General features: G+C 39.5%; 1 protein-coding gene across 1 annotated transcript in view; it reads left to right on the forward strand.

Annotated features, from left to right (window-relative positions):
* The window catches only part of LOC124271646 (dedicator of cytokinesis protein 1-like), a 99,112-nt gene that overhangs the window by 41,338 nt on the left and 31,607 nt on the right, over nt 1–26,167 (forward strand). Inside the window, 14 exon segments of the mRNA XM_046706797.1 lie at nt 1,185–1,291; nt 1,811–1,938; nt 3,364–3,459; nt 8,372–8,419; nt 12,237–12,430; nt 13,636–13,708; nt 15,144–15,244; nt 16,704–16,762; nt 17,158–17,229; nt 18,172–18,272; nt 18,923–19,008; nt 19,658–19,814; nt 21,391–21,522; nt 23,018–23,137. Coding sequence (XP_046562753.1) covers nt 1,185–1,291; nt 1,811–1,938; nt 3,364–3,459; nt 8,372–8,419; nt 12,237–12,430; nt 13,636–13,708; nt 15,144–15,244; nt 16,704–16,762; nt 17,158–17,229; nt 18,172–18,272; nt 18,923–19,008; nt 19,658–19,814; nt 21,391–21,522; nt 23,018–23,137 — 1,474 coding nt within the window.

Below are 26,167 nucleotides of genomic sequence, written 5' to 3' on the forward strand. Positions count from 1 at the left end.
TTTGAAGCAGAGTTCATCAGAAGACATTAATCCTGTCTGCGATCATTAACCAGGTCTCTATCTTCCCCAGCCCCAAGTAATTTAGATTAACTGACTGAGTTTGGTTTTATGCCGCTTTTAGCAATATTCCAGCAATATCACGGCGGGGGACACCAAATTTAGATTAAACATGTACGGGGTGGTGTCATTGTCTTTATTACCCACGTGGTCAACGTATTGGTAATTGCATACTAATCTTGTACGTCACACGAGTGTCGTATCGCATTGACCCCTGTCGTAACGACTTGACCTGAGATTCTAGCGATTTGATTGGATAACCGATGACCTCTCATTTAGGTCACGTTGTGACAGAACTACTTTTTCATTCATAACTGACATGTGAATTCATTCATTCTACAACTGTGGGAATGTAAACACTGCGAACGTTGCCGTATCACTGTTTAATTGTGAGTCGAACTGAGACATTTTATCCATCGAAATACATAAATGTTAAGTTTCCACCAGTGATGTTAGCCGAGTGAAGCAACTGCAAACCAAGAAACGGGGTGCTACGGAGTAGTTTAATGTAGGAGGCTGACATGCATCGTGAAGTCGGTTACCAAGGGGGCAGACGAGCAAGGCGTTGTGATGTCAATACAGTGTGACGTCATGCAAAAGTGAACTACAGAACAAAATTCTTCTGCAACCTCTTTATGAAACCGGTTTCGGTTTGAAACCATAAAAATAATAAAAATGCGCTATTTTGTCAATTTAATCCATGTAAGACGTGGGTAATAAATAAAATACCACACTCGGTCTCATTACATGCAAATTATACGAAACTCATGACCTTCCTATGGTTTCTGACCTCACTTTCGCTCGGTCAGATACAATAGGAAGGACACTCGTTTCGTATAATTCGTATGTAATGAGACCTTGTGTGGTATTCTCTATGTATATACACAGTGGTTGGAAGTGTAGCCTTGTGTTCACATTGTTACATCCCAAAGGTCTGTGTTCTAATCCCCTCAGGGGTACAATGTGTGAACAATGTTTGTACCTTGGTGTGGTACCACTCACTCACTCACTCACTCACTCACTCACTCACTCACTCACTCACTCACTCACTCACTCACTCACTCACTCACTCACTCACTCACTCACTCACTCACTCACTATTTGATCATGTAATTCTGGCATTGCAGTCACATTCTGGTTCAGTTCATCAACAATGTACCCAAAGACCGTCTGACCCGCCAGAAGATGAAATGTATCGATGACATCATCCATACAGAACTCTTCAAACTTCCAGGTAGGTGGAGATAAGTCTCACTGAAATAGGGGACATGACTGGCCCATGACTGGACAGTGTCTGACATGACTGATGCTGTTTATGCTGAGTTTGAGCAGAGTGTCTGACATGACTGAGGCTGTTTATGCTGAGTTTGAGCAGAGTGTCTGACATGACTGATGCTGTTTATGCTGAGTTTGAGCAGAGTGTCTGACATGACTGATGCTGTTTATGCTGAGTTTGAGCAGAGCGTCTGACATGACTGATGCTGTTTATGCTGAGTTTGAGCAGAGTGTCTGACACGACTGATGCTGTTTATGCTGAGTTTGAGCAGAGTGTCTGACATGACTGATGCTGTTTATGCTGAGTTTGAGCAGAGCGTCTGACATGACTGATGCTGTTTATGCTGAGTTTGAGCAGAGCGTCTGACCGACTGATGCTGTTTATGCTGAGTTTGAGCAGAGTGTCTGACACGACTGATGCTGTTTATGCTGAGTTTGAGCAGAGCGTCTGACACGACTGATGCTGATGTTTCTTCAGACTGTCGCCTGGTGCTGCTGGCGCCGATCCTGGAGCACACCCAGCTGTTGATGGAGAACAAGGAGGAGATGGAGGACTGCGTCAGCGTCCTCAGTGACATCATGCACATCTTGTGGACACCATTACCGGTCAGTCAGGCGTCAACCTTTCACACATCAGCTCCAAGTCACACACAGATATTTAGAATACTACTCAAGAATACAGGATCTTGTAATTTCCTCCATGTACAATTTACAGTTAAACATTGTGTGTGCTATTTTTCCTCAGTCCTGACATCTGATCAGCAAATTCCGGCTAGAATTGATCTTCAGCAACCAATACTTTTCCTAAGAGGCAATTAATCATGATCAGCATCAATAACTTTGTTACATAGTTACATTAATTGTTAAAGCCTACGCCCATCACGCCGAAGACCCAGGTGCGATTCCGCACATGGGTACAATGTGTGAAGCCCATTTCTGGTGTCCCCCGCCGTGATATTGCTGGAATATTGCTAAAAGTGGCATAAAAGCAGACTCACTATAAATTCTGATCATCCTGAACCCTTGAAGTTTCGGGTTAGAATTGATCTTCAGCAACCCATGCTTTTTGTAAGAGGTGACTAACGGGATCGAGTGGTCCGGCTTGCTGACTTTGTTGACACATGTCATTGTATACCAAGTGCGTAGATCGATGTTCATGCTGTTGATCACTGGATTGTCTGGTCCAGACTCGATTATGAACAGACCGCCGCCATACAGCTGGAATGTACAGTCGTGTCCCATTTATCCGGACACTTGTGTTTTTCTTGGAATTGTCGGATAAACGAATTTCCGGATATCTGAACCCCGGACCATATGTAAAAAGACATACAAAGAAACAAATATAATAGACCTCAGACGTAATCTTTATTGATAAGACATCAACAATTAACAATGCATACATAAAATCACATCTTGTCAAATAAAGTAGTCAAGTCAATAGCACGTGCGAACATACCTGTACATGCATCTGTCTGTCAAATGCTAGCAAAACCAATCACGAAACAGTTCTGATGTCATCCACGCGTTTGCATTGTTCTTGTACCTAACATAAACGTCCGGATTAAAGTCACTACCAAAACAACGGGGATGTCTAGCCTTGCCAATCACAACACAAAATTAACTCAGTGTCACCTTGCTAATTACAGGTAGTTAATCCTCTCACGCTTCAAAGACTGCCGACTTCTTTTATGTTAGGGCACGCAGAGGCCACTCTGTAAAATGCGTGTGTAAACATACTGACAGGTGCTCAGCCATCCGGATATACGAGAGAAAAAAGCATGTAATTTAGTGTTTCATGTGTGAAAATGACCATCCGTCACGGAAACCGGATTTCCAGATAAGTGAGTAATTTTACAACGTTGTGAATTTGTTTTAAGGAATTTTCGTTTGGAAGGCGAGTTTTCCGGATATCTGAGGTTCGGATAAACAGGGCACGACTGTATTGCAGAATGTGGGGTTAAACAAAATACAAAACAAAACCAAAAAGTTTGATCCTCTTGACCGATTCCTGAGCTATGTCCTCCTCCCCAGGGCACACATGAGGCTGAAATCAGCGTCCTAGAGAAGATCATTCTGCGTACAGTCATACAGTCAGTCATCGGCATGGACCGCAGCACTAAACAAGCGGTAGGTACACCAGGCATATCTCAGCATCGTCAAGTCTGTGTCAGTATATCACGTGTACATTATATCGTCATCGCTTCATCGCTGTGTAGTCCTGGTGACTCAGATATACCAGAAATATAGACAGCAAGGTCCAGGATTTTGTTGGCTGGATTACATAATGTTGCTAGTTTCGTGTAATTTTATCATTTTGAACATTAAAATCATCTCTGTTGGATTGTTAGGGTAGGATACGATCTGTCATACAACAGGCTTATACTGAAAGATATAGTGAATTATGACAGGTGTATACAGTAAAGATATAAGGAGCTCGGCATTAATGGGTACAACAAGGACTGGTCGGCATGGAGTCAGTATAATGTGTCTGAGTGGGGTATTCATGCTTCACTGCGGCATGGTATCTCAGTAGGCTAGCACTATAAAACCAGCTTAAGTCTGGGCTAGTACAAGCAACCGAACATACACATACACACGCATGCACGTCGTCATATGAGCGAAAAATTCTCAAGCACGACGTAAAAAAAAACAATTTCACCTCACCTCACATATAAGGAGTTGTACAACAGCAGTATTACAAAAGGGTGTTATTTATTTCTACGACCCAAAGGTGTGGAGGATATAATAAGTTGTACAACTGCCCTATTTAGTATACATGTGATTAGTTGTACAGCAGCTCTATCCTGGATAGATGTATAGAGTTACATCAGTTGTATACAGCACAGAGTATCAAAAGTTTTACACCAGCACCATTACGACAGTTTTTAGATATAATGAGTTATGCCATGTGTACAACGGACTCATTTGGTATTCAGTATTATGAGAGGGTATAGTATGTTGTACCATGACCCAAAGATGTAGTAGTATAAGTAACAATACAACATGTCGTACACATAGGTAGGATATAATGAATTGTACAACTGCCCTGTTTAGTATAGAATATATATATGTTGTACAAAAGTCCTCATCTAGATGGACATACTGAGTTGCAACAGGTGTATGAGATATAGACTATAAAAAGGTTTACAACGGCCCTATTGTGGCAGGAATATTATCTGTTGTATTACAAAACAGAGGGGTTCAGGATATTATGAAGTGTACCATGTGTACAACAGCCTCATTTGGTATTCAATGTAATGAGTTGTACAACAGTCCTTTGGGGCAAAGGATATGATTTGTTGTACAAAACTCCAAAGACAGGATGTAATGAGTGGTATAGCAACCCTACTAGTGATTGCATATGTTTTGTTATACAACAGTTCCTTTAAGGACCATTCCCAATTTTACAATAACCCTGTTGACATACTATATAAATGAGTTGTACAACAGCCCTATTGAGTATAATTTCAGTTTTAAAGGTCAAATAAATTAAATAACTGATCTTAAGCTCAAATTATTGTAAAATTAAATCTTTCTCAGCATTTGAAAACATTACTTTACTCATCAACACCTTCAAAAAATGAAATTCCTAAACATGAACTGAAACATACACTCGTCAATTTCACCTCATCAATCACCTGTCATGCATTCACTGTCAGAGTCAGTTGTAGTGTCTGTTGTCATGGTTACACACATATCTGACCTTGTCCTTCATCTGTACTTGTTTCTAAATGTTAGTGGGTAGAAAGTCTGAGTTCGGATCCATACAAATCTTAGCAGCATCCGTGTTGTGGTTGGACTATTAATGTTTGGTTTTCTGTTTTTTCTTCGCAACTAACGATCATAGAACCGCAGGTTACAGGTATTTGACTATTGTCTTCGATAGATGCATCAGTCTTTTTGCAGTCACAGGAATCGTGTGCATAGTGGTCTGAACTGTCGTCAACTGTCATGTGTATATCGCCCTCACCTACCATCCATCCCTATATAGCACCATTGTACTAACTGCATCACACCATGTTAAAGCTTCGGACACCCACCATTACTTGAACATCTTAAATGTGAAAGAAATGTTTATTTAGCTTCAAAGTGTTTATTTAGTTTTAAGACGTTAATTTAGTTTCAAGGCCATGTGTAGGGATGAGAATTTTCCGCGGATCCATTGAATTCTGCAGATTTGATCGTGCTGGGGTCATTCTTGTGAATCGCCCCCAAGATCCCCAGCTCATTTTCCTATTTTTTCACTCATACCCATTCTCATCCCTGCATGTGACCCAGAGGTCATATTATAGACAGATTTATGTTTTACTGTCTGTTGAGATTAAAGGCCATGTGACCCAGGGGTCATATTATAAAGATTAATATTATACCGTTTATTGAGTTCAAAGCCATGTGACCCAGAGGTCATATTATATCAAGATTAATATTATACCGTTTATTGAGTTCAAAGCCATGTGACCCAGAGGTCATATTATATAAAGATTAATATTATACCGTTTATTGAGTTCAAGTCCATGTGACCCAGAGGTCATATTGTATAAAGATTGATATTATACCGTTTATTGAGTTCAAGTCCATGTGACCCAGAGGTCATATTGTATAAAGATTGATATTATACCGTTTATTGAGTTCAAGGCCATGTGATCCAGAGGTCATGTTATATAAAGATTCATATTATGCATGATATTAACACATATGGTAAGTGTCATCTTCTGGCTAGATAGACATAGCTCTTGTAAGTCAATGACTTCCCTGTTATGTTTTGCAAGTACTTTTTTTGTGAACTGAGTATACAAAGGGCTGATGTTTACAACATCGCATTCATCTTTCAGAATATTACATGTACTACAGAGTGCATCTTCGTAATAATCTTCACATAACCTCTACATATTTTTTTATTCAAGATTCATATCCACTTATATTTTAAAAAGCTTTTCTGTTCAAGTTATCAATATGTAACAAATATTTCTCACATGTTAAATGTGTTTAGGGATTTATCTTGACTTTCCCATGGGTTTAAGGGGTGGTGAGGTAGCCTTGTAGTTAAACTGTTGCCTTTGAGAACCGGGTTCGATTCCCCACATGGGGACAATGTGGGAAGCCCATATCTAGTGTACCCTGCTGTGAAATTGCTGAATGTTGCTAAGAGCGACCTAAAACCATACTCTCACTCCCAGGCTTAAAATATAAGGTGCCAGTTCTTTGTCAAAGTATATTCTACCTCAATTCCATCTCTTTCATGTTACTTGTATGGGTATATTTTGTCTTCATCAGAGGGATGACTTTGTTAAGCTTCACAAATTTATGAAGCAGTTTGTGTTTTGAAGAGCATGTCTCATTTAATTTCTTTTTTAGAGTCCGGTAAACTCCTATATTTCCTCAATCATGTGCCTAAAATGTTCCCATGGTTACCTGTATTTGATTAGATCAAGTGGTAGGGTCAAGGTCATTTGTAACAGTTTTCCAAAACTTCAGTGGGACTAGCTTGAAAGTTATTGAAATGTTGTCAATGAGATGAAACGTTTCCAATATGGATATTCATGGTAGTACTCTTGTTGGTTAAATATTTGTCGTCATATTGATGAAATAATGCTTACTCAAAGTGGATGAATGGGAGCACAACTAGAGGATATATTCTAGATTCAGCAGCCATATTGTAATATTTTTTCTAATTTTGTATGTTGGCTATTTCAGTCAGATAATGAATGTGTCAAGAATGATACATAATGTCATTCTTAAAATAATGTTTTCGACAAAATTTCTCTCTGATGAAATGTTTAGAAAATATGTATGAATACATTCTTTCAGTGAACTGCCAGATTCAAAATATAGTGTCAAACAATATTCAACAATGTTTGTCTAGAATACCATCCACACAGGAAATAAAACCAATCTAAACTTATATTGAATGTTTACTGAGAAAGCAAACATTCTATTGCGAAATGATATATGCGGATTAAAAGTAGTTCCTGGTAACAGATAAAAAGTAGTACCTGGTAACAGATAAAAAGGAGTACCTGGTAGCCATGGCTAAGTTTATTGGTTCGGTCATTTTGCTACTATAACACTTTTATATGAGAAATGTTTGTTTGGTATTGGTGATGTTAGAATTACAAGGGTTTTGTCCAAGCTTTAACATCCGTCTTGTTTTTCTTTAACACCATTTCAGCAAGTGCTCGCAACCCTACCTTGTTAAATGTCATTCACAGTGTGTTTTTACTGAGAGGCAGTGTTTGCATAGATTAATTCAACATGATAATTTAAATCTGGTTTGAAGAAGTAAATAATCTATTTACAATTGACACTGAGTCAGTACCGTGTTGAAAAACATTAATTTCAGCGCTAAAATTTGTGCTTTTCTTCGACAAAGATGGAACACTTTTTCTCACAGTTAGTCTTCCTGAGAATGAGTGTTTTTGTAAACAGACCAATTTAACAACAAATGCACAAATAATTTATGTCTTAAATTTATTCCTAAAATTAATTTATAGGTAAACTATCAGTTTACAAAGGTCTCCCAGTCAGTGCCTTGACAAATATGGAACACTGTTTCTCATGATGGAGTTGATTTCCTTGATATTGTATCCCATGATTTGGATTATTTCCTTGAATATTAACTGTTGTGTATATCACTGATGTCAATCACAGGTGTTGTCAATTTCACCTGGATTCTTTCCATTGTGTACCATGTCACCATTGCTAATATATTGTTCATATCACAGTGTATATTCACTCACCTTGCAATCAGCTGATCTATGTCACCATCTTCCATCAATCACTCACTAAACTTTTTTTTTTTATTAAAGAAAAAAATTGACAGTTTGACAGTTTTAAATTATTGGGGTTTTTTTGCACGTCATAATGTTCTTAAAATTGTTACCTCAATATAGCTGGAATATTGCTGAATGCGGTGTTAAACAACAAACCGAACCAACTTAAACTTGTTGATTTTGAGAAATGTGTCAAACTGTCAAGCTGTCAATCATAGTGAAGGCATGCCCATTGCAGTCACCCCCTGAATGGTCTCCCTGCATTTCAGCTATCTAGTTCACAAGAACTTGAGGACGGAACAGTGCATGATGTTGGTGTAAGCTTCACTTAATTCACAGCAGCATATGACCTTCACCTCCCTTGTATGCATATAATTAGCAGTGTATCCAAATTTGGAATTGAAAACATCATAGTGTCTTCTGGTTGCAATTAAACTTTTATGAGGAAAAGATTCAATAGTGTTATTGTCCAAGATTATGGGGAGGGGAGGGGATGCTGATAGGGTCATGAATATATATGACTGTCATAGGATGTTATGAACATTATTTATTTTAAATAGTAAAATCTTTCAGGGAGACAATGAGGGAGGGTGTCATGAATGAAAAAGGCTTTATTTCACTGTTACAGTATTGAACCCCAAAAGATGAATAAAACAAAAAACAGATTTCTTTGATATCAGATGTAAGAGAATTTCTTTCCTTTTGGGCTGACAAATTGTTTTGTTTACAAAAATATTCACCATTCTCAGTGGTGATGATATACTTTCTCATAATTAGGATGTTTTGAACTTTATTCTAGTGTGCTTGTTTATTTTCACTATGATCTACAACCCTATGTTGTTTTCAAGCCATAACATTGCTAATATCTCCAAGACTGTTGTTGCTGCTGCTGCTGCTGCTGCTGCTGCTACTGAACAATTGGTTAGCCATCCACATCCACTCACAGCATCATGTAACCTTGACCTTCACATCCCCATCACATTTGCACTCTAGGCCATAACCTTGACATAGTAACGTTGTAGTATGGCTGCAGTTTTGTCTTGTAAACAAGAATGTTGTTACCATGGTAACGTCTGTCGAAACATCTTCGTTCCTTTTGCACTTTTCTCTAATGAATCATCTGACACAAGCACTTTTGTTTGTGTATACTAATATTTCAAAATGTGATTTTAATTTTATTTGGTTCAATGTTTTAAAAAACTTCAAAAATTTATTCAAATTTATTTTGTCTCTATGTCAATTCTGTTCTCATCTCAATTTCATATTTACATAAGTTTAACTTTAAGTTATACTAATTAACTAACCTTCATATTAGTTAAGCAGCATTTAAATACTTTCAGTTACTCAGTTTCGTTATTCTACTCCACTGTAACAAACTGCAGCATATTCTAACACAACATCCTATCCGCAGCAATTCTTTGGCCATCAGCCTCCTCAGAATGTATGTTACAAAACCATCAACGTAAGTATCTGCCGCTTCATCACAGTCATTCATCACAATAAAATACCATTCCTTTTGCAGCTTACAGAGCTAATTTCAAATGTATAATTGTATTCTATGTGTTTTTCTTGCTTTTATCATGTGCATGCTTATATCAAATTAATGTGACTTGTTGAATTGATTATCATGTTACCATGGTTACAGAGGATTTGGACTAATGGATAATATATGGTGATAGATATTAGAAGTGATTTGTGATTACTGATCAGTGACAGATGACTGTTGAACAGTCTGTGGTGAATGATCTGTGAACAGCAATCTGTGATGAATGATCTGCAAAGAATGATCTGTGAACAGCAATCTGTGATGAATGATCTACAAATAATGATCTGTGAACAGTGGTGTTATGAATGTGAGATGATTGCTCTGAGATGAATGATCTTCAATAGATTGTAAGTGATGAAGTAACCTTGGTTATTATCTTGGACCATGTCTTATAGAATGTTAAAGTAACATTGTTCATTTAACTGGTTAAATGTATGTACAGAGAGTTTATTCTTGCAACTAAGTGATATGGATATATATGACCACTTATGTTTCATAAATGTATTTAAGTTGTACATTATGATGCCAACTTGTACCTCTAATGCTGCAGAACGCGACCGGAGTGTAAATAGAGTTCAGTTCAAGTTCAGTTCAGATAAATTACCTGTGATGAATGGTCTGCAGTGTATGATCTGTGATGAATGGTTTACAATGAATGATCTGTGATGAATGGTCTGCAGTGTATGATTTGTGATGAATGGTCTGCAGTGTATGATCTGTGATGAATGATCTGCAGTGGATGATCTGTGATGAATGGTCTGCAGTGTATGATCTGTGATGAATGGTCTGCAGTGTATGATCTGTGATGAATGGTCTGCAGTGTATGATCTGTGATGAATGGTCTGCAGTGTATGATCTGTGATGAATGGTCTACAATGAATGATCTGTGATGAATGGTCTGCAGTGTATGATCTGTGATGAATGATCTGCAGTGGATGATCTGTGATGAATGGTCTGCAGGGTATGATCTGTGATGAATGGTCTGCAGTGTATGATCTGTGATGAATGGTCTGCAGTGTATGATCTGTGATGAATGGTCTGCAGTGTATGATCTGTGATGAATGGTCTACAATGAATGATCTGTGATGAATGGTCTGCAGTGTATGGTTTGTGATGAATGGTCTGCAGTGTATGATCTGTGATGAATGGTCTGCAGTGTATGATCTGTGATGAATGATCTGCAGTGGATGATCTGTGATGAATGGTCTGCAGGGTATGATCTGTGATGAATGGTCTGCAGTGTATGATCTGTGATGAATGGTCTGCAGTGTATTATCTGTGATGAATGGTCTACAATGAATGATCTGTGATGAATGGTCTGCAGTGTATGACCTGTGATGAATGGTCTGCAGTGTATGATCTGTGATGAATGGTCTACAATCAATGATCTGTGATGAATGATCTGCAGTGTATGATCTGTGATGAATGGTCTGCAGTGTATGATATGTGATGAATGGTCTGCAGTGTATGATCTGTGATGGTCTACAATCAATGATCTGTGATGAATGGTCTACAGTGTATGATCTGTGATGAATGGTCTGCAGTGTATGATCTGTGATGAATGGTCTACAATCAGTGATCTGTGATGAATGGTCTACAGTCAATGATCTGTGATTAATGATCTGCAGTGTATGATCTGTGATGAATGGTCTGCAGTGTATGATCTGTGATGAATGGTCTGCAATGTATGATCTGTGATGAATGGTCTGCAGTGTATGATCTGTGATGAATGGTCTACAATGAATGATCTGTGATGAATGGTCTACAATCAATGATCTGTGATGAATGGTCTGCAATGTATGATCTGTGATGAATGGTCTGCAATCAATGATCTGTGATGAATGGTCTGCAGTGTATGATCTGTGATGAATGGTCTACAATGTATGATCTGTGATGAATGGTCTACAGTGAATCATCTGTCATAGATTATCTTTTCCATGACTATTATTTTAGCAGAAATTGGTATTGTGTGTTCTTAATGTTTGGGGTACTTTTTGTTTTCTTTTTTTTTCCTTTTAGTGAACTTTCTGTTTCTTGGTTATGAAAAATATGAATTGTAATTATGAGAATCTTTCCTCTATCCTTGCATCTCAAAGGGAGACCCAAAAAAGTTACAGGCAAGTTGTAAGATAGAAGTAAAAGTAGCGACAGTGGTTTTAGTGATTATTTCAGGAATACAATAGCAGATATAACCTAGATAATTGCAATGTACAGTAACCATGGTTACCACAATATACAGTGAAATGTTCAAATGTGTCATACAGCTGATGACTTGTACATCATTGTCAGAAGATTGATATATTAAAATGACTGTGATTAGTTTCATACCTCTCAGGAGAAATTGACATGATACATTTTTTTTTTTAAATTTTGCACTATAATGATTCATTTTATTGTTGATATTTTTTAATATAAAATATATTTGCTGTTAACATGACTGAAAAATCTTGCTATGCTCACAGTTGTATGATAATAATTTTAGTTCATTCCATTTCATTTTTCAGCTGCATGCGAAGCAAGTAAGGATTGAATAATATAATGTCAGTCATTGTTGCTATGGTAACATCTAAGGTGTCCATTGTTTCCAGGGCAACTGTGTGGCAGTCATGATGAGCATTCTTCGTCAGATGTCAGAAAACCATTACCAAGGTTACATCAAGAGCTTCCCAACGACCTTTGACCTTTTGGACTTTCTGATGGAAATTCTCATGGTATTCCGTGACCTTGTCAGTCGCAACGTCTACCCGTCCAATTGGTTGGAGATGATCATGCTACAAAATAGGTACATGGAAAGACTGGTGGCGTCAACGTATCAGGATACACTTTTGTGAACACAAGATCTCTGATTTGTTACATGATTTGATTACATTTAATCATCCCTTCAGATAACTTCCGGTCGACCTTAAGAGAAGTTTGACCACCCAAACAAAATGGAAATTACGTGGCTTTTTGAGCCAGTCAGATTTCACCTTTTTGAAAACAATTTGGTTCTTGTTTTTCTCAAGACAGTCTGTCATTCAAATTTTCTGTCCCTCGTTTAGAACGTTTCGCGTGAACAAATGAAAAGACATACTGACAATATAAATGGTCACATGATAACAGGGACAGCATACCATTTTTATCCCACCAGCATGTAATGCGGTTGGATATAGTCGTCGCCTCTTCCGTCCGTCCGTCCGTCCGTCCGTCCGTAATCATTTTGTTTCCGGAGCATAACTCAAAGACCATTCGATATTTTTCAACAAAAATTGGTAGATATGTCAAACATAACCTAAGGTGGTGCCTTTTGCTATTTACAAATTATTGTCATTTTTATTTTCCTTGGTTTCCATGGAAACATTTTGGACTTAGTCTCAAAAAGTAAAGATTGCTTTTCGTTTCCGGAGCACAACTCAAAATCCGTATAATATTTTTCAACAAAACTTGGTAGATATATCAAACAGATCCTAAAGTTGTGCCTTTTGCTATTTGCAGATTTTTGGCATTTTTATTTTTCCCAGTTTCCATGGAAACGATTCGGACTTAGTCCCAAAAGTGAGGGGTGGGCTTCTTTTCCGGAGCACAACGTGAAAACTTCTTAATATCTTTCAGCAAAACTTGGCAGATATGTGAGGCAGATCCCAAAGTGGTGCCTTTTGCTATTTGCAGATTTTTGTCATTTATTTTTTTCATGATTTCCATGGAAACGATTTGCACTTAGTCTAAAATCAAGCTGGACTTTAAGTAACTGTCAGATGATTTGTTCTTTCAAAGATGTGGGGGCCGGGGGGATATGTCATCTTCTGATGACTCTTGTTCATATTGATGTCATATGTTCAGGAAACTTATTGAAAGCAAGTGTTTAATCAGAACTGCCTCTCTCTTTTTAGATACAGAATTTATGTTTTATGTGTGCTCCTTTGAATGCTTATAATTCTTAGGTTCTAGTTTTGCGTCCTATTGTGATATTTGACTCCTAATGTGGAGGCGAACTTGATATCTTTCCAGCATAATACTACGAGCCCTGCGTTTCTTTGCAAACACCATCCATGACAAGTTCTCAAGTCCATTTGAACAACAGGTGAGACCATGCAGATGTCTCTGAATATGTTTAATATTCATTGTCTGTACACCCACAACAAGATGAACTAACTTACAAACTGTCTGTCATCAGCTTGACCAATGACCACGTCGTACTTGGATTGTCTTGTTGCCACTCCCAGTGAGTAGCATTTCTTGCTCCTGCCTATCTGGCAGAATTGATTGAGAAATACAAACCTTCTTTACACTAAGGTCTGCTGATCAATTACTTCTTATAGGACCCAAAACCCACCTTAAAAAGTATGGACAGAGATCATTTGCTTACATGGGCGTCACACAAAAAGACGTTAAAGTATGGTACTTGTTGGTCCCTGCCTGGCGCTCGGCATTAATGGGTACAACAAGGACTGGTCGGCTCGGAGTCAGTATAATGTGTCTGAGTGGGGTATTCATGCTTCACTGCTGCATGGTATCTCAGTGGGCTAGCACTATAAAACCAGCCTAAGTCTGGGCTAGTACAAGCAGCCGCACATACACACGCATGCACATCGTCATATGAGCGAAATATTCTCAACCACGACGTTAAACCCAATTTCTCCTCACCTCACCTTACATGGCCCCGACTCTGTGGAACGATCTTCCCATGGTAATTAAGAAATCCCAATTATTGACAGTCTTTAAAAGCTGCCTAAAGACATATTTCTTCCAAAAGTTCTATAAAGAATAAATTACCAGTAAAAATATAGCATCTCTCCTGCAGTGTATTTTAATTTTGTGCAGCGTGATGAGCATTCAGTAAGTGCCTAGAGTTTTGGGTGCATTACAAATCTACTGTATAATTAGTATAATAATACCCATGTGTTAACCTCCGGTATTCAAGTCAGGCATTTGTCAGGAACTGACAGTTGTATTTCTCAGTTAATATACATTAATACCCACGAATTCTTAAATGCTCAAATGTAGCTCAGGCTGATGTCTATGAGGATTGGTTAAGAATAGTTCAAGCATTCTCTGGAGAAACATACAATTTCAAAAACATATTTGTCAGTTTATGTACAAGGTATCACTAGGGTTATTTTAAAATCTCCTCCATATTTACATATCTGCATGGCTGTACACAGATCAAACTGACAGGCTGCTTTAAGCAGAAATACTGTTGAAAACTGTGTTAACGCTAACCCACTCCTGTGATGTACTCACTGGGAGGCTTCTGAACTGCTACACATCTCGAGTTTGGGTGCCAGTAAATAATATGGTGCGCAAACAAAGTGATGTTTATGGCACTGGTGTTGTTACTTACAATTTACTTGTGTTGTTGATAGTAAATATAGGATGTGTGATGAACTAGCAGGGTCTGGAACATGCCTCAGTCTGTGCTTCAGCTTCGGACAATGTGATGCGTTGTTGTTTCAGCTTCGGACAATGTGATGCGTTGTTGTTTCAGCTTCGGACAATGTGATGCGTTGTTGTTTCAGCTTTGGAACAACTTCTTCCACTGCACGATCTCATTCCTCATCCAAGATCCTCTACAGCTGGAGAACTGTCTGCCCTCCAAGAGACACAAGATCATATCCAGGTATGAGTCATGTCATACCATATGACATGTCATATGTCATACATCATATCACATGTCATATGTCATACATCATATCACATGTCATGTCATGCCACATATATTGTATATCATATCATATGTCATACATCATATCACATGTCATACATCATATCACATGTCATATGTCATACATATCACATGTCATACCATGCCACATATATGGTATATAATATCATATGTCATGTCATACATCATATCACATGTCATGTCATGCAACATATATTGTATAACATATCATATGTCATGTCATGACATGTCATGTCATATATCAGTGTATGTCACGTGTCATGTCATGTCAATTTTACATTAGTACATAGTCACACACATTTAGTAACACCGTGAATTTTGCTACTGAGCCTAGAGAATCCTCTGACCAAAATTGTTCAAAAAAGGATTTAGGATCTGATTATGCTTTGAAAAGTTAACTCAGGCAACTTTTCTTAGCTCCAGCTGTTGAATGAAAATATGTGTTATTTTTCTATACTACCATAGTCCTTAGATCATTTTTGACTTCTTGCTTATGCAACATAACTAGTTTGCAATATGGAACAAGTTTTTATGGATAACAACTTCTTTATTTAAGTAGTTTGGTACAAGAATCTGTATTGAAACGTCGAAAACCATAAAACTAGTCCAACTAAAATGCCACTCAAACAAGGTAACTAGTTTGGTTTTGACTGAAAACCATTAGTCCCTAATGGACTCATGACCCTATCTGTCTAAGCCATGTGTCTCCAGTGGGGTGTACAGTAGTTTGCAAACTGAAACATACCGTATAATGCCCTAAATATGCCGATCTCATAGATAAGCCGACCCCCTAACTTGACCCTTAAAATCAGCTGTCGCATAACCTGGGTATGATTATACAATACTAGAATATATTTCTCTTCATAAAATAATAGTTGCAGGTACTATATTTTTAAGATCATTTCATCTCGTTATATTATCGGGTACATTTTAACTATATCACCGGTAGGGGAACGTGTGCACTGAACAGCTGATTGCTATTTCCGGCGCTGTATATGAGACAAATACACAGGGTAATCTTAATCCCTGCATATAAGGCAATGCCTAGCAAAAAACAAATTAGAACTGAATAGGTAGACAATCTTGTCTGGTGATGTGTTATTGCAAATTTGAAGTCTTTACTGACATTGTCTTCTCTTGTCAGTTTGTTCATACGAACGATACGATGTCATTTTGTTACCCCCTGAAAAAAAGTTTGTGTAAGTGTAACCCATAGATAAGCCAACCCCCTTCTACAGAGAGCTATTTTTGGTCCTCAAAATTCGGCCAATCTACAGTAATATACAGTTGGTCATCGATCTTGTGGTACACAAGTCCATTCCTGTACACACCTCTAGTGATTTATGCATCTCAGAATGGATGAGGTTAAACATGATGATATCATCTGTTTCAGATATAAGGACATGAGGAGGGAGACAGGCTTCGAGATCAGAGCCATGTGGTTCAAACTTGGTGAGAATTGAAAAATAAATACTGTCAAGGAAAGATTGTGTATTACACACAGTGTGGACAGTACTTTTAACATCATTCAAATCTTACTGTCATGTCAGCACCTAATGTAACAAGGGATCTTGTATTTCATCACAAATAGCACCAAACCTAGCTGATGTCTCAGTCAACAGGGATGGTAGGGTAGCCTTGTGGTTAAAGCATTCACTTGTCACGCCAAAGACCTGGGTTCGATTCCCACATGGGTACAATGTGTGAAACCAATTTTGGGTGTCCCCTGCCGTGATGTTGCTGGAATATTGCTAAAAGCGGCGTAAAACTGAACTCACTCACTGTCACGTGATGTTGAGGTGAAAGGTTTCCCAATCATGACTGTCTATTTCTTTGATGTTTTTCAGGCCAAAATAAGACACAGTTTATCCCAGAAATGGTCGGGCCAATATTAGAAATGACACTGATTCCAGAAAGTGGTAAGTACACCGTCCTTAATGTAAAATTACTGTATTTGCCATATTCAACCCCAATATTAAACCTCTTGCCTACATAAATTTACTGTCCCGACTTCCTTCATGTGCAATTTGTAGTTTATGCGTTTGAAATTTACGTGACAGCCAGTGTGTTTTTTTTATTTTATGACAGATTTGCTCTATTCTGTTTCAATCATGCACATTGGTTTTCTCAATCTGCTGTAAACATCTGTGAACGTGTTAGACTGGGGATATGTGCTTCTTCATATGGTGACATATTTTATGAAAATCATTATGATTTATTCACCCGTGAAGGTCCGGGTTAGAATATTGATCTTCAGTAACCCATGCTTGTCATAAGAGGCGACTAATGGGATCGGGTGGTCAGGCTTGCTGACTTGGTTGACACATGTCATCAGTTCCCAATTGCACAGATTGATGCTCATACTGTTGATCACTAGATTGTCTGGTCCAGACTCAATTATTTACAGACCGCCACCATATAGCTGGAATATTGCTGAGTGCGGTGTAAAACTAAACTCACTCACTCATTATGATTTATTATTTGGTATTTAGTTGTTCCGGGTTCTCATAGAAAATATTGAATACCAATACTGCCAGCAAATTTGTTAATTGTCTTAGTTGACATTACAAACAGTTCGGGCTCCAGGTAACTTCTATAAGGGGCATTTTAGAAGTTAGGAAGTACAATTGAACAAAGTTTAGGGATGACAACTTTATTTCATGAGTGTAGCATTTCTATACAGATTCTTGTACCGTTGTCATTCCTGCTTGAAGTGATGAAATATAGAAGTTGTTATCCATAAAGTTTGTAATATCCAGGTATGCTTATGTTAACTAACACTATTTTTGTGGATGGAATTTTGTATATGTTGTCACAAAAGAAGTTCCTGTTTCACACCCTTTTTCCAATCCCTGCTGCAGAGTTGAGAAAAGCAACAATCCCCATCTTTTTCGACATGATGCAGTGTGAATTCTCACAACCTATTCCAAGATCCAAGTCTTTGCAGGGAAACTTCAATCAGGTCAGTGCTCAACTTTAGTTGATCGACAAATAAATAAATTTGGCCATGCCTGACAACTTACAACTGTTTCGTGATTGACTGATTGAAACCGGGAAAGGCTTGTGTGCAATTTTGTTATGAATTCTTTTCAGGTTGAGTGTAAAAGAGAGAAACCTTCTTCTTCTTTTTTTTCATAAAATCTTTCCAGGACTGTTTCACTCACTCATGTAAGAAATAGGCCCAAAATGACAATGCTTGTTTACGAACCAAATTTCAAGAGTGATGAGACAGTGTTTTAGCTAAGAGTTGGTTCATTCAGCGTACATCATCATCATCATCATCATCATCATCATCAATCAACATCATCATCATCATCTTTGATATGTCAGTCTCAGGATTCATCAGTGTGTAAAATATATCTAATCAAATCAGGTTAACTCACTCATTATAACCCATAAAAATGCGGGTTAGAATTGATCTTCAGCAACCCCTGCATGGTTGACGCATGTCATCATATCCAGTTGCGTTGATTGATGCTCATGATGTCAATCACTGAATTGTCTGGTCCAGATTATTTACAGACCTTCTCCATATATTGGAATATTGCTGAGTGAGGTGTTAAACAACAAACAAACACCTTTAAATTATCATGCCTCTGTTTATCTGTCCAGGTTGAGAATGAGATGATCACGCAGCTGGATGCCCTGGTGGAAGGTGGTCGGGGGGACGAGCAGTACATGGAGCTGATGTATGACATGTAAGTACATGGAGTCTGTGTATAAACTTTGGATTGTCGTCACGTTGTTGTGTTACTGAAGTGCAGCTTTTTCACAAGAGCTGTCGGGCGGTGAGGTAGCCTAGTGGTTAGAGCATCCAATCATCATGGCGAAGACTCGGGTTCGATTCCCACATGTGTACAATGTGTGAGGCCCATTGTGGTGTCCTCTGCTGTGATATTTGCTGGAATATTGCTAAAAGCGGGTAAAACCATACTCACTCAGTCACAAGAGCTGTTACAATTCGTTCATTTATTCGGTAAACAAACGTATCGAATTCAATTCATTATTAACAATTACATGGAATTTCATCAGCGCCTAGTTTCCACATATGGTGCTCAATGGCGCTGATTATTATTACCCCAGATTATTATTGCCTGTGAGGCGCTAGAGGGTTAATGGTCACATGATTTATCCCACCGGGTACCCATTTTCTGCTGGGTAAATAGAGGCATTTGGGAACAAACTCACTTACTAAGGTGACAGCTGACTTGTTAGTGTTTTCGTTACATAATATTGATGATATGCATCATATTCCCTCATAGTGGACTCATTGCAGTCCCATTTGTAACACAACTGACATGCACTTTAGAGCTGTATTTAAACAAACCCATCACCCTTGTCCTCCAGACTGAAGCAGCTGTGTAGTGGTCACGCGACGATGAGGGACCAGGGTCTGGTGTTCGTGGAGACGATACGGAAGCTGCTACAGCGCCTCCTGGAGTACCGCCTCATCATCCAGGACGAGATCAAGGAGCACAGGATGAGCTGCATCGTCAACCTCTTGGTCAGTGTCATCTGCCCTACATGCCTTGCAGGCTGGCTCTTTCCTTCAGGGATCAGAGTTGTGTGCCTTATCAGTGTTAGGATCTACTGTTTTAGGCTTGATATGTGATATTTGACTAGCCTGTACAGTGGTCCATCAGACAAGCTAATCCAGACAAAAGTACTTATTGGGCCTCCAGTGGTTCCGGGCATGGTGGGGTAGCCTAGTGGTTAAAGCGTTGGCTCGTCACGCCGAAGACGCGGGTTCGATCCCCACATGGGTACAATGTGTGAAGCCCATTTCTGGTGTTCCCCGCCGTGATGTTGCTAGAATATTGCTAAAAGCGGCGTAAAACCAAACTCAGTCAGTCAGTCCAGTGGTTCCAAACAAACATTATTGCGTTTATTGACAATGAATACTTTGAATCCTGCACTTATTACTTATTACAGACGATGTTGAAACATAGTGCTGTGGTCACATCCTGACAGTGTGCAAAATAGCCACTGGCCTGCTAGCCCGTGGCTAGTAAAATTCCAATCGGGCCAGTAAATCTTGATAGTTACTGTCCCGACTGGCTGGTGAATTTTCATGGGGTCATTTTGTAAATATATCACTCTTTCCGACTTGTTATGTTATAGTACACTTTTAAATCATGCAAGATTATGGCCTGATGAAAATGTTCATCATATTAGCAGCTTAATGATGAAACCTGTGTCTACATTTAAATTTCGGGCTAGTGAATTTTTTGCGGGCTAGTAACTTTCAATCATAGGTAGCCGGACTGGCTAGCAAAATTTGGAACCTAGTTCCTGATCTCCCATGAGCATCTTTCTATGCATGCATCAGCTATAAAATGAGGTTAGCCATATCATACTATTGGTATTCGCCCATCTCGCTAGACATGTGGATCACCAGCTCGAATCATTTCATCCTCTGGCATTCATCATTTGTTTAATAACTTATTTTCGTGCTCTTGTCATCAAAATGTAACTGTTACCATGTCCCTTCTTTTTCCCAAGAGATTTTTGAGACGTGATGTTTTTGATAAGCACAATAGGTTCTTCATATTGTCATTGGTCACTTCACAAATATTTATAATATACCGGTATGTTACAAAAACGCTCATAATGACCTGATGGATCTAACAAACTGCCTTTCTTGGTTCCGGACACTTGCTGTATATTTCAGTAAAAATACGTAACAGCGAACTACTAAAATAATGCTAAAAATACTTTGTTGTTAGTTGGCTGTATGTTTTCAGATTTTAGGGTATTTTAGAGTATTCAAATTTCAGCCATTGGTTCCAATTAAAATATCTGGTATCACACACTAGGTAAAACCTGCAAATTCTGAAACAGGAATCTTCTAAATATGGTGGTTCAGAAGTGACTTATTTGATTTATATTCTGAGATATTATGATGTCTCCTGCAGGGGGATACTAATCATCGGTTCCCAATTGCGCAGATCGATGCTCATGCTGTTGATCACTGGATTGTCTGGTCCAGACTCGATTATTTACAGACCGCCGCCATTTAGCTGGAATATTACTGAGTGTGGCGTAAAACTAAACTCACTCACTCACTCAATCTGCTGCAGGATTTCTACCATGACATCAATCGGAAGGAAATGTACATCCGCTACTTGCACAAACTGTGTGACCTTCACCTTGACTGTGACAACTTCACTGAGGCAGCCTACACACTTATGCTGTATGCCAAGCTCCTTCAAGTAAGTATATTAAACCAAATCTTTTGAAATGATCAGGTCACATGTGACCTTGACTTTCACGATGCATCAAGTTCACATTTTCTTAAAGGTCACATGCAACCAAAAAATCAAACATAATTAAAACACAATTATCACTCCTTTATGACATATAATATGCATTGCTGATTATGAAAAAACAAATAAACAAAATTATAAGCGTATAATCGCAAATCAAAAGTGCAATATTTTGTACTTGGGTTTACCTCCCTCGAAACGAAGCAGCTCATTTTTTGTGTATAACATTTTGCAATCAACAGACATCATAACATGTCATGTGTTCAAGTATCACACCTGCCTGTCTGTGTAATTACATAATGTCACAGAGACCGAACTCGGGCCATAAATCAATGCATTTTGTTTATGGTGTATAGCCTGATTGGTGTTAAGTTCAAATTGCATGTGGTCAGTGATAGCAGCTGTGTATTGAATATTGTCATTAGCAGACAGGCAGGCAGACACACAGGTGTCAATAAAACAAGACGTTGAGTTTAGTCTGTGACAACGACATATCTATATCACAGTTAGAAATTCTGTCAACGCTATATAATGACATTGCTTTTAAGTATCGAACTGAGAAAGTGACTCGGTAAGAAGAACGTGTGGTGAAATAGACAAATGAAATTATATAAACAGTTAATTTACTGTCATAACATATAAAAGCTCGCTTCGCCTGTGAGATATCAACAAAACATTAGAAAATAGCTCACACCAAAGCCTTCACCGGTATTCACGGACAACGGCTTCCAAGCTGCTTGAACCCTACTTCACTGGCGTGCTTTATATGAGCGCAGCCCAGCTGTTGAAACCCGTTTTCCCCAGAAAAGTCTGGGGAAAATTAGTGAAACGTTTGAACTCCGATTTTGCGCGGTTTTTTTCATCGCGTTATTTTTCAACTTTATAAGTTGAATTTGCATTTTTGACGATTTGTTTCGGTAAGTCCATACCGAAAGGTATCAGAATCTGCAAAGTTGTGTTTTACGTTGCATGTGACCTTTAATGAACTATAAAGATCCGGGTAAGAATTGGTTTTCAGCAACCCATGCTTGGCGACTAACAGGATCAGGTGCCCAGACTCGCTGACTTGGATGACAAATGTCATCATATCCAAATTGAGTATATCTTGTTCTTGCTGTTAATCACTGGATTGTCTGGTCCAGACTCAATTATTTACAGATCACCGCCATATAGCTGGAATATTGCTGTGTGCGGGATAAGTATTTAAGCAAGCAAGTACTACCGACATGACTAACTGCGAGCTACAAATGACCTAGGGTGGAATGGGGCCAAAGCTTGGTGATTTACTTGATGCATGTTATCATATCGCTGTTTCATAGATCAATGCTTGTGTTTTAGTTATATCTTTTCTTGTCCAAGCTTGATTATTTCCAGACAGTGAATAGATAGCTGAGGTATCGCTGAATGCAGCATTACACAACAAACAAATGTTTTGTTTCAGTGGTCCGAGGAGTCCCTGCCGCCGATGTTGCAGAATGACAAGTACCAGGACTGCATGACACACCGCGAACTGAAAGAGAAACTGTACTATGACATCGTCAACTACTTTGAGCAGGGAAAGGTAGGTCCAGGAATTGACTCCAATCTTTTACAGGGACATGTTCTACTATGAAAACATAGTATGTTTATCTCCCATTCGACAACCTGCCTGGGTGCCGTTGTACAGCACAACCTTAGTGCTAAGACTACCTTAAGTCTATGTTAAGGTATGGGAGTTACGGTCACCTTAGCGCTTTGTACAACAGTTCTCTGGTCATGTGGTTTGACGTCTGTCTGGAGAGAAGACCTCTGGCTGTTCAATCATTATAAATTTTTAAACTTATCCTATCTCATGGTATGCACTTCTCTCTCTTGATTCGACACTGAGTGGAACGATGTAAACTTTTTTCCCTAGGCCTCTCTTGTCCATCCGCCAAGCACTCCATGCTACCCTCATTATAATTCCTAGCTCTCATGCAAAGCATGCGGCATGCACCACTAGCTGCCCATGTGACTATCTCCGAATCATCATTCTCTTTCTTGTCGCACACAAGTGTGGACGTATTTTGCTTGGCTCATCGTTTTCAACTTAGTCTACAACATGGGGAAAGTTGACCAGCCAAAGAAGAGGAACAAATGCTCCTGGTGTAATAAAGTGTTCTCCGCGAGTGATCCACGTGGATATTATATTGACTGTAAGGGACAGTGTAAATGGGACTCCCGTTGCGATAAATGCAAGGTTCTTACTTGGTGACTACACTCAGGCTTACGCTCGTCATGTTTCTGACAGGGCTCATTATATGCCGCTTTACTTGACGGAGCCAGTCCCTCCAAGTAAGGAAAGTTAAAGCGTCCTACTTTGTCTGCTCGGCGGTCACAGTCCCCTCTCTCGAATGAAGAGGATTTCATGAGAGCATCATCAGATTCTTACTTATCGAAAGACATTCGGCATTTGTTGGGTTCTCAACATTCCAGCCCGAGTCAGCTGATCTCTCCTGACTGCGCGCGCATGCGCAGAAGCCGTCCTCGCTCTTGTCGTTCATCCAGTAGTGAGAGGAACCAGTCTACCCCACCTCAACGCCTGTCAGTGTTTATTTCGCCGTCTCCTTCCCATTCGGCGGAAAAAGTGTGTCTTGCGTCCAGCTACCTCGATCTTCTGCTTCGCTGAAGCCTGCCGGATAGTTTGCCACAGTTTTCCTGCTCCCCTCCAGCTCGACTTTCGCCAGACTGTCCACCTTCCCCAGAATTAGACCAGCTCTCTACGAATCAGCTTTCGCCGAACCGATCTTCATCAAAAGGCCAGTCTATGCTTCGGCATTCTCCGGATCGTTCGTCTTCTAAACAGACTTCACCTAATCGAACTTCGTCGAATCAACGTTCGCCGAAATGGAAGATTTCACTGAAATGGCATGTGATGAACCGACTTTCGCCAATACGGCTCTCTTCCAAGCGGTATTCAACGGAACGCCCTTCTCCAGATCATCTGTGTACTTCCCAGAACTTTTGGATCCTACAGTCATGTCTCCTCAGCACGGACACGGCTTTCACCGAGTTATTTGGACCAGGCTCCTATTATTCTTCGGATTTCTTCACCTGATAGACCTGGTAGATCTACTTCACCGCCGAGACGCCACTCTTCGACTCGTTTGCATTCAACTAAGCAACGCCTCCATCTACTTCGTTGAGATTAGTTTTTCGATCGAAGTCACCTCCTCAGACTTCGTCTTCTCGTCAGCATGGGACTTCCTCTTCTACGCACTCTACCCGTCAACCTAGATCTCCAACACGATCGACTGCTGCCTATCATTCAAGATCCGGGGATCATCATTCTCGTTATGATACTTCCCCTCCTTGTTCCCGATCTCATCGGGTCTCGATATGTGCATCTTCTCCTGGTTCGTCCCCCTCCAGACATCAATATGGTTTTACAGATAGGAAATCTACTCAACGGGGCTCCAATTATAGATATCAGCATAATAAATCAGTTGTACGAGCATTTATCGAATCAGCAGTCACTGAATCAACGTTTTTCTACTTAAGTAGCCATCCCATGGTTCACCAAACTCTTCCAAGTATCATCGTCGAACCAATTCGGCAGAATTATGATATTTAGAGTCACTATGAAGTACACTGACAGATCTGTCTAGGTCCTACAAGCGGATAACAATCCCAGCCTTTTATTGCCAGTGACGATAACAGTGCCGGTAAGAGTGATTATGTCGGGATTCGTCAGCCAGCGGAAAGAGACAGTTCAACGAGAGTTACTCGGCTTTCAACTTTAGCCCTAGCCCTCAGTTCAGAGGACAGTGCAGTTCTGCTCGCATGGTACCCAGGCACCTATTTTACTGCCTTCGTCTCCCAGACAAACCTTCCCTGATGTTGTCGGGTTTTTTACCTTCGTCATTACAGCAACTTTACGACTGTTTCGGTAGATCGACGATCTTCATGCGTCGAATCTACTAACTTTATCACTCCATCTGACGGAACAATACTTCATTTGGGGAACCAGTGTTCCTGTCCTGAGATCACCAATTTTACGACCTTCATCACTCCGTGTGAACGTTCCTGTAGATTGACTGACAGTCTCTATGCGCCGACTCTACTATATTCAGCACTCGGTCAGTGCTGCCATGGTAGCTTGACTATTTAAACGTTCCTATCTCAGGAGAAATATCCCTACATTAGTGACAAGAGTTGCTATAGGTCTCCTTACCTCAGCACTAGCCTTCACTTACAGAGGTCAACTTTAGGCTCTACTTCACCATCGAAGCTACATTGATAATTGCATTCAGGCACAACAGGATTCATTCCTACTTGGCCAACTGCAGTTCACCACCATGCTGCTCCGGCAGTTAGGGTGGCTATTGTACATTGTGGAATCGAAACTAACATCGATCCAGAGACCCCACTTCATCAATCCATTGTTTGACACCAGTCAAGGGAGGATGTTCGCCCTTCAAGACAAGTGGATGAAGATCTAGCGATGTGTTGCTCCAGTGCTATCTCAGTGGCAGGAGCTACTAGGCTTTCTGACGTCAGATCAAGCCCAAACGTACAGAGTTCAGCCTCGGTCGTTACAGCACTTTTTGTGCACGTACCTTTAGGCCGACAA

This window comes from Haliotis rubra, unplaced genomic scaffold (genome assembly GCF_003918875.1).
Source record: "Haliotis rubra isolate DU_JTF1 unplaced genomic scaffold, ASM391887v1 Scf162, whole genome shotgun sequence".
In the NCBI taxonomy this organism is placed as follows: Eukaryota; Metazoa; Mollusca; class Gastropoda; order Lepetellida; family Haliotidae; genus Haliotis; species Haliotis rubra.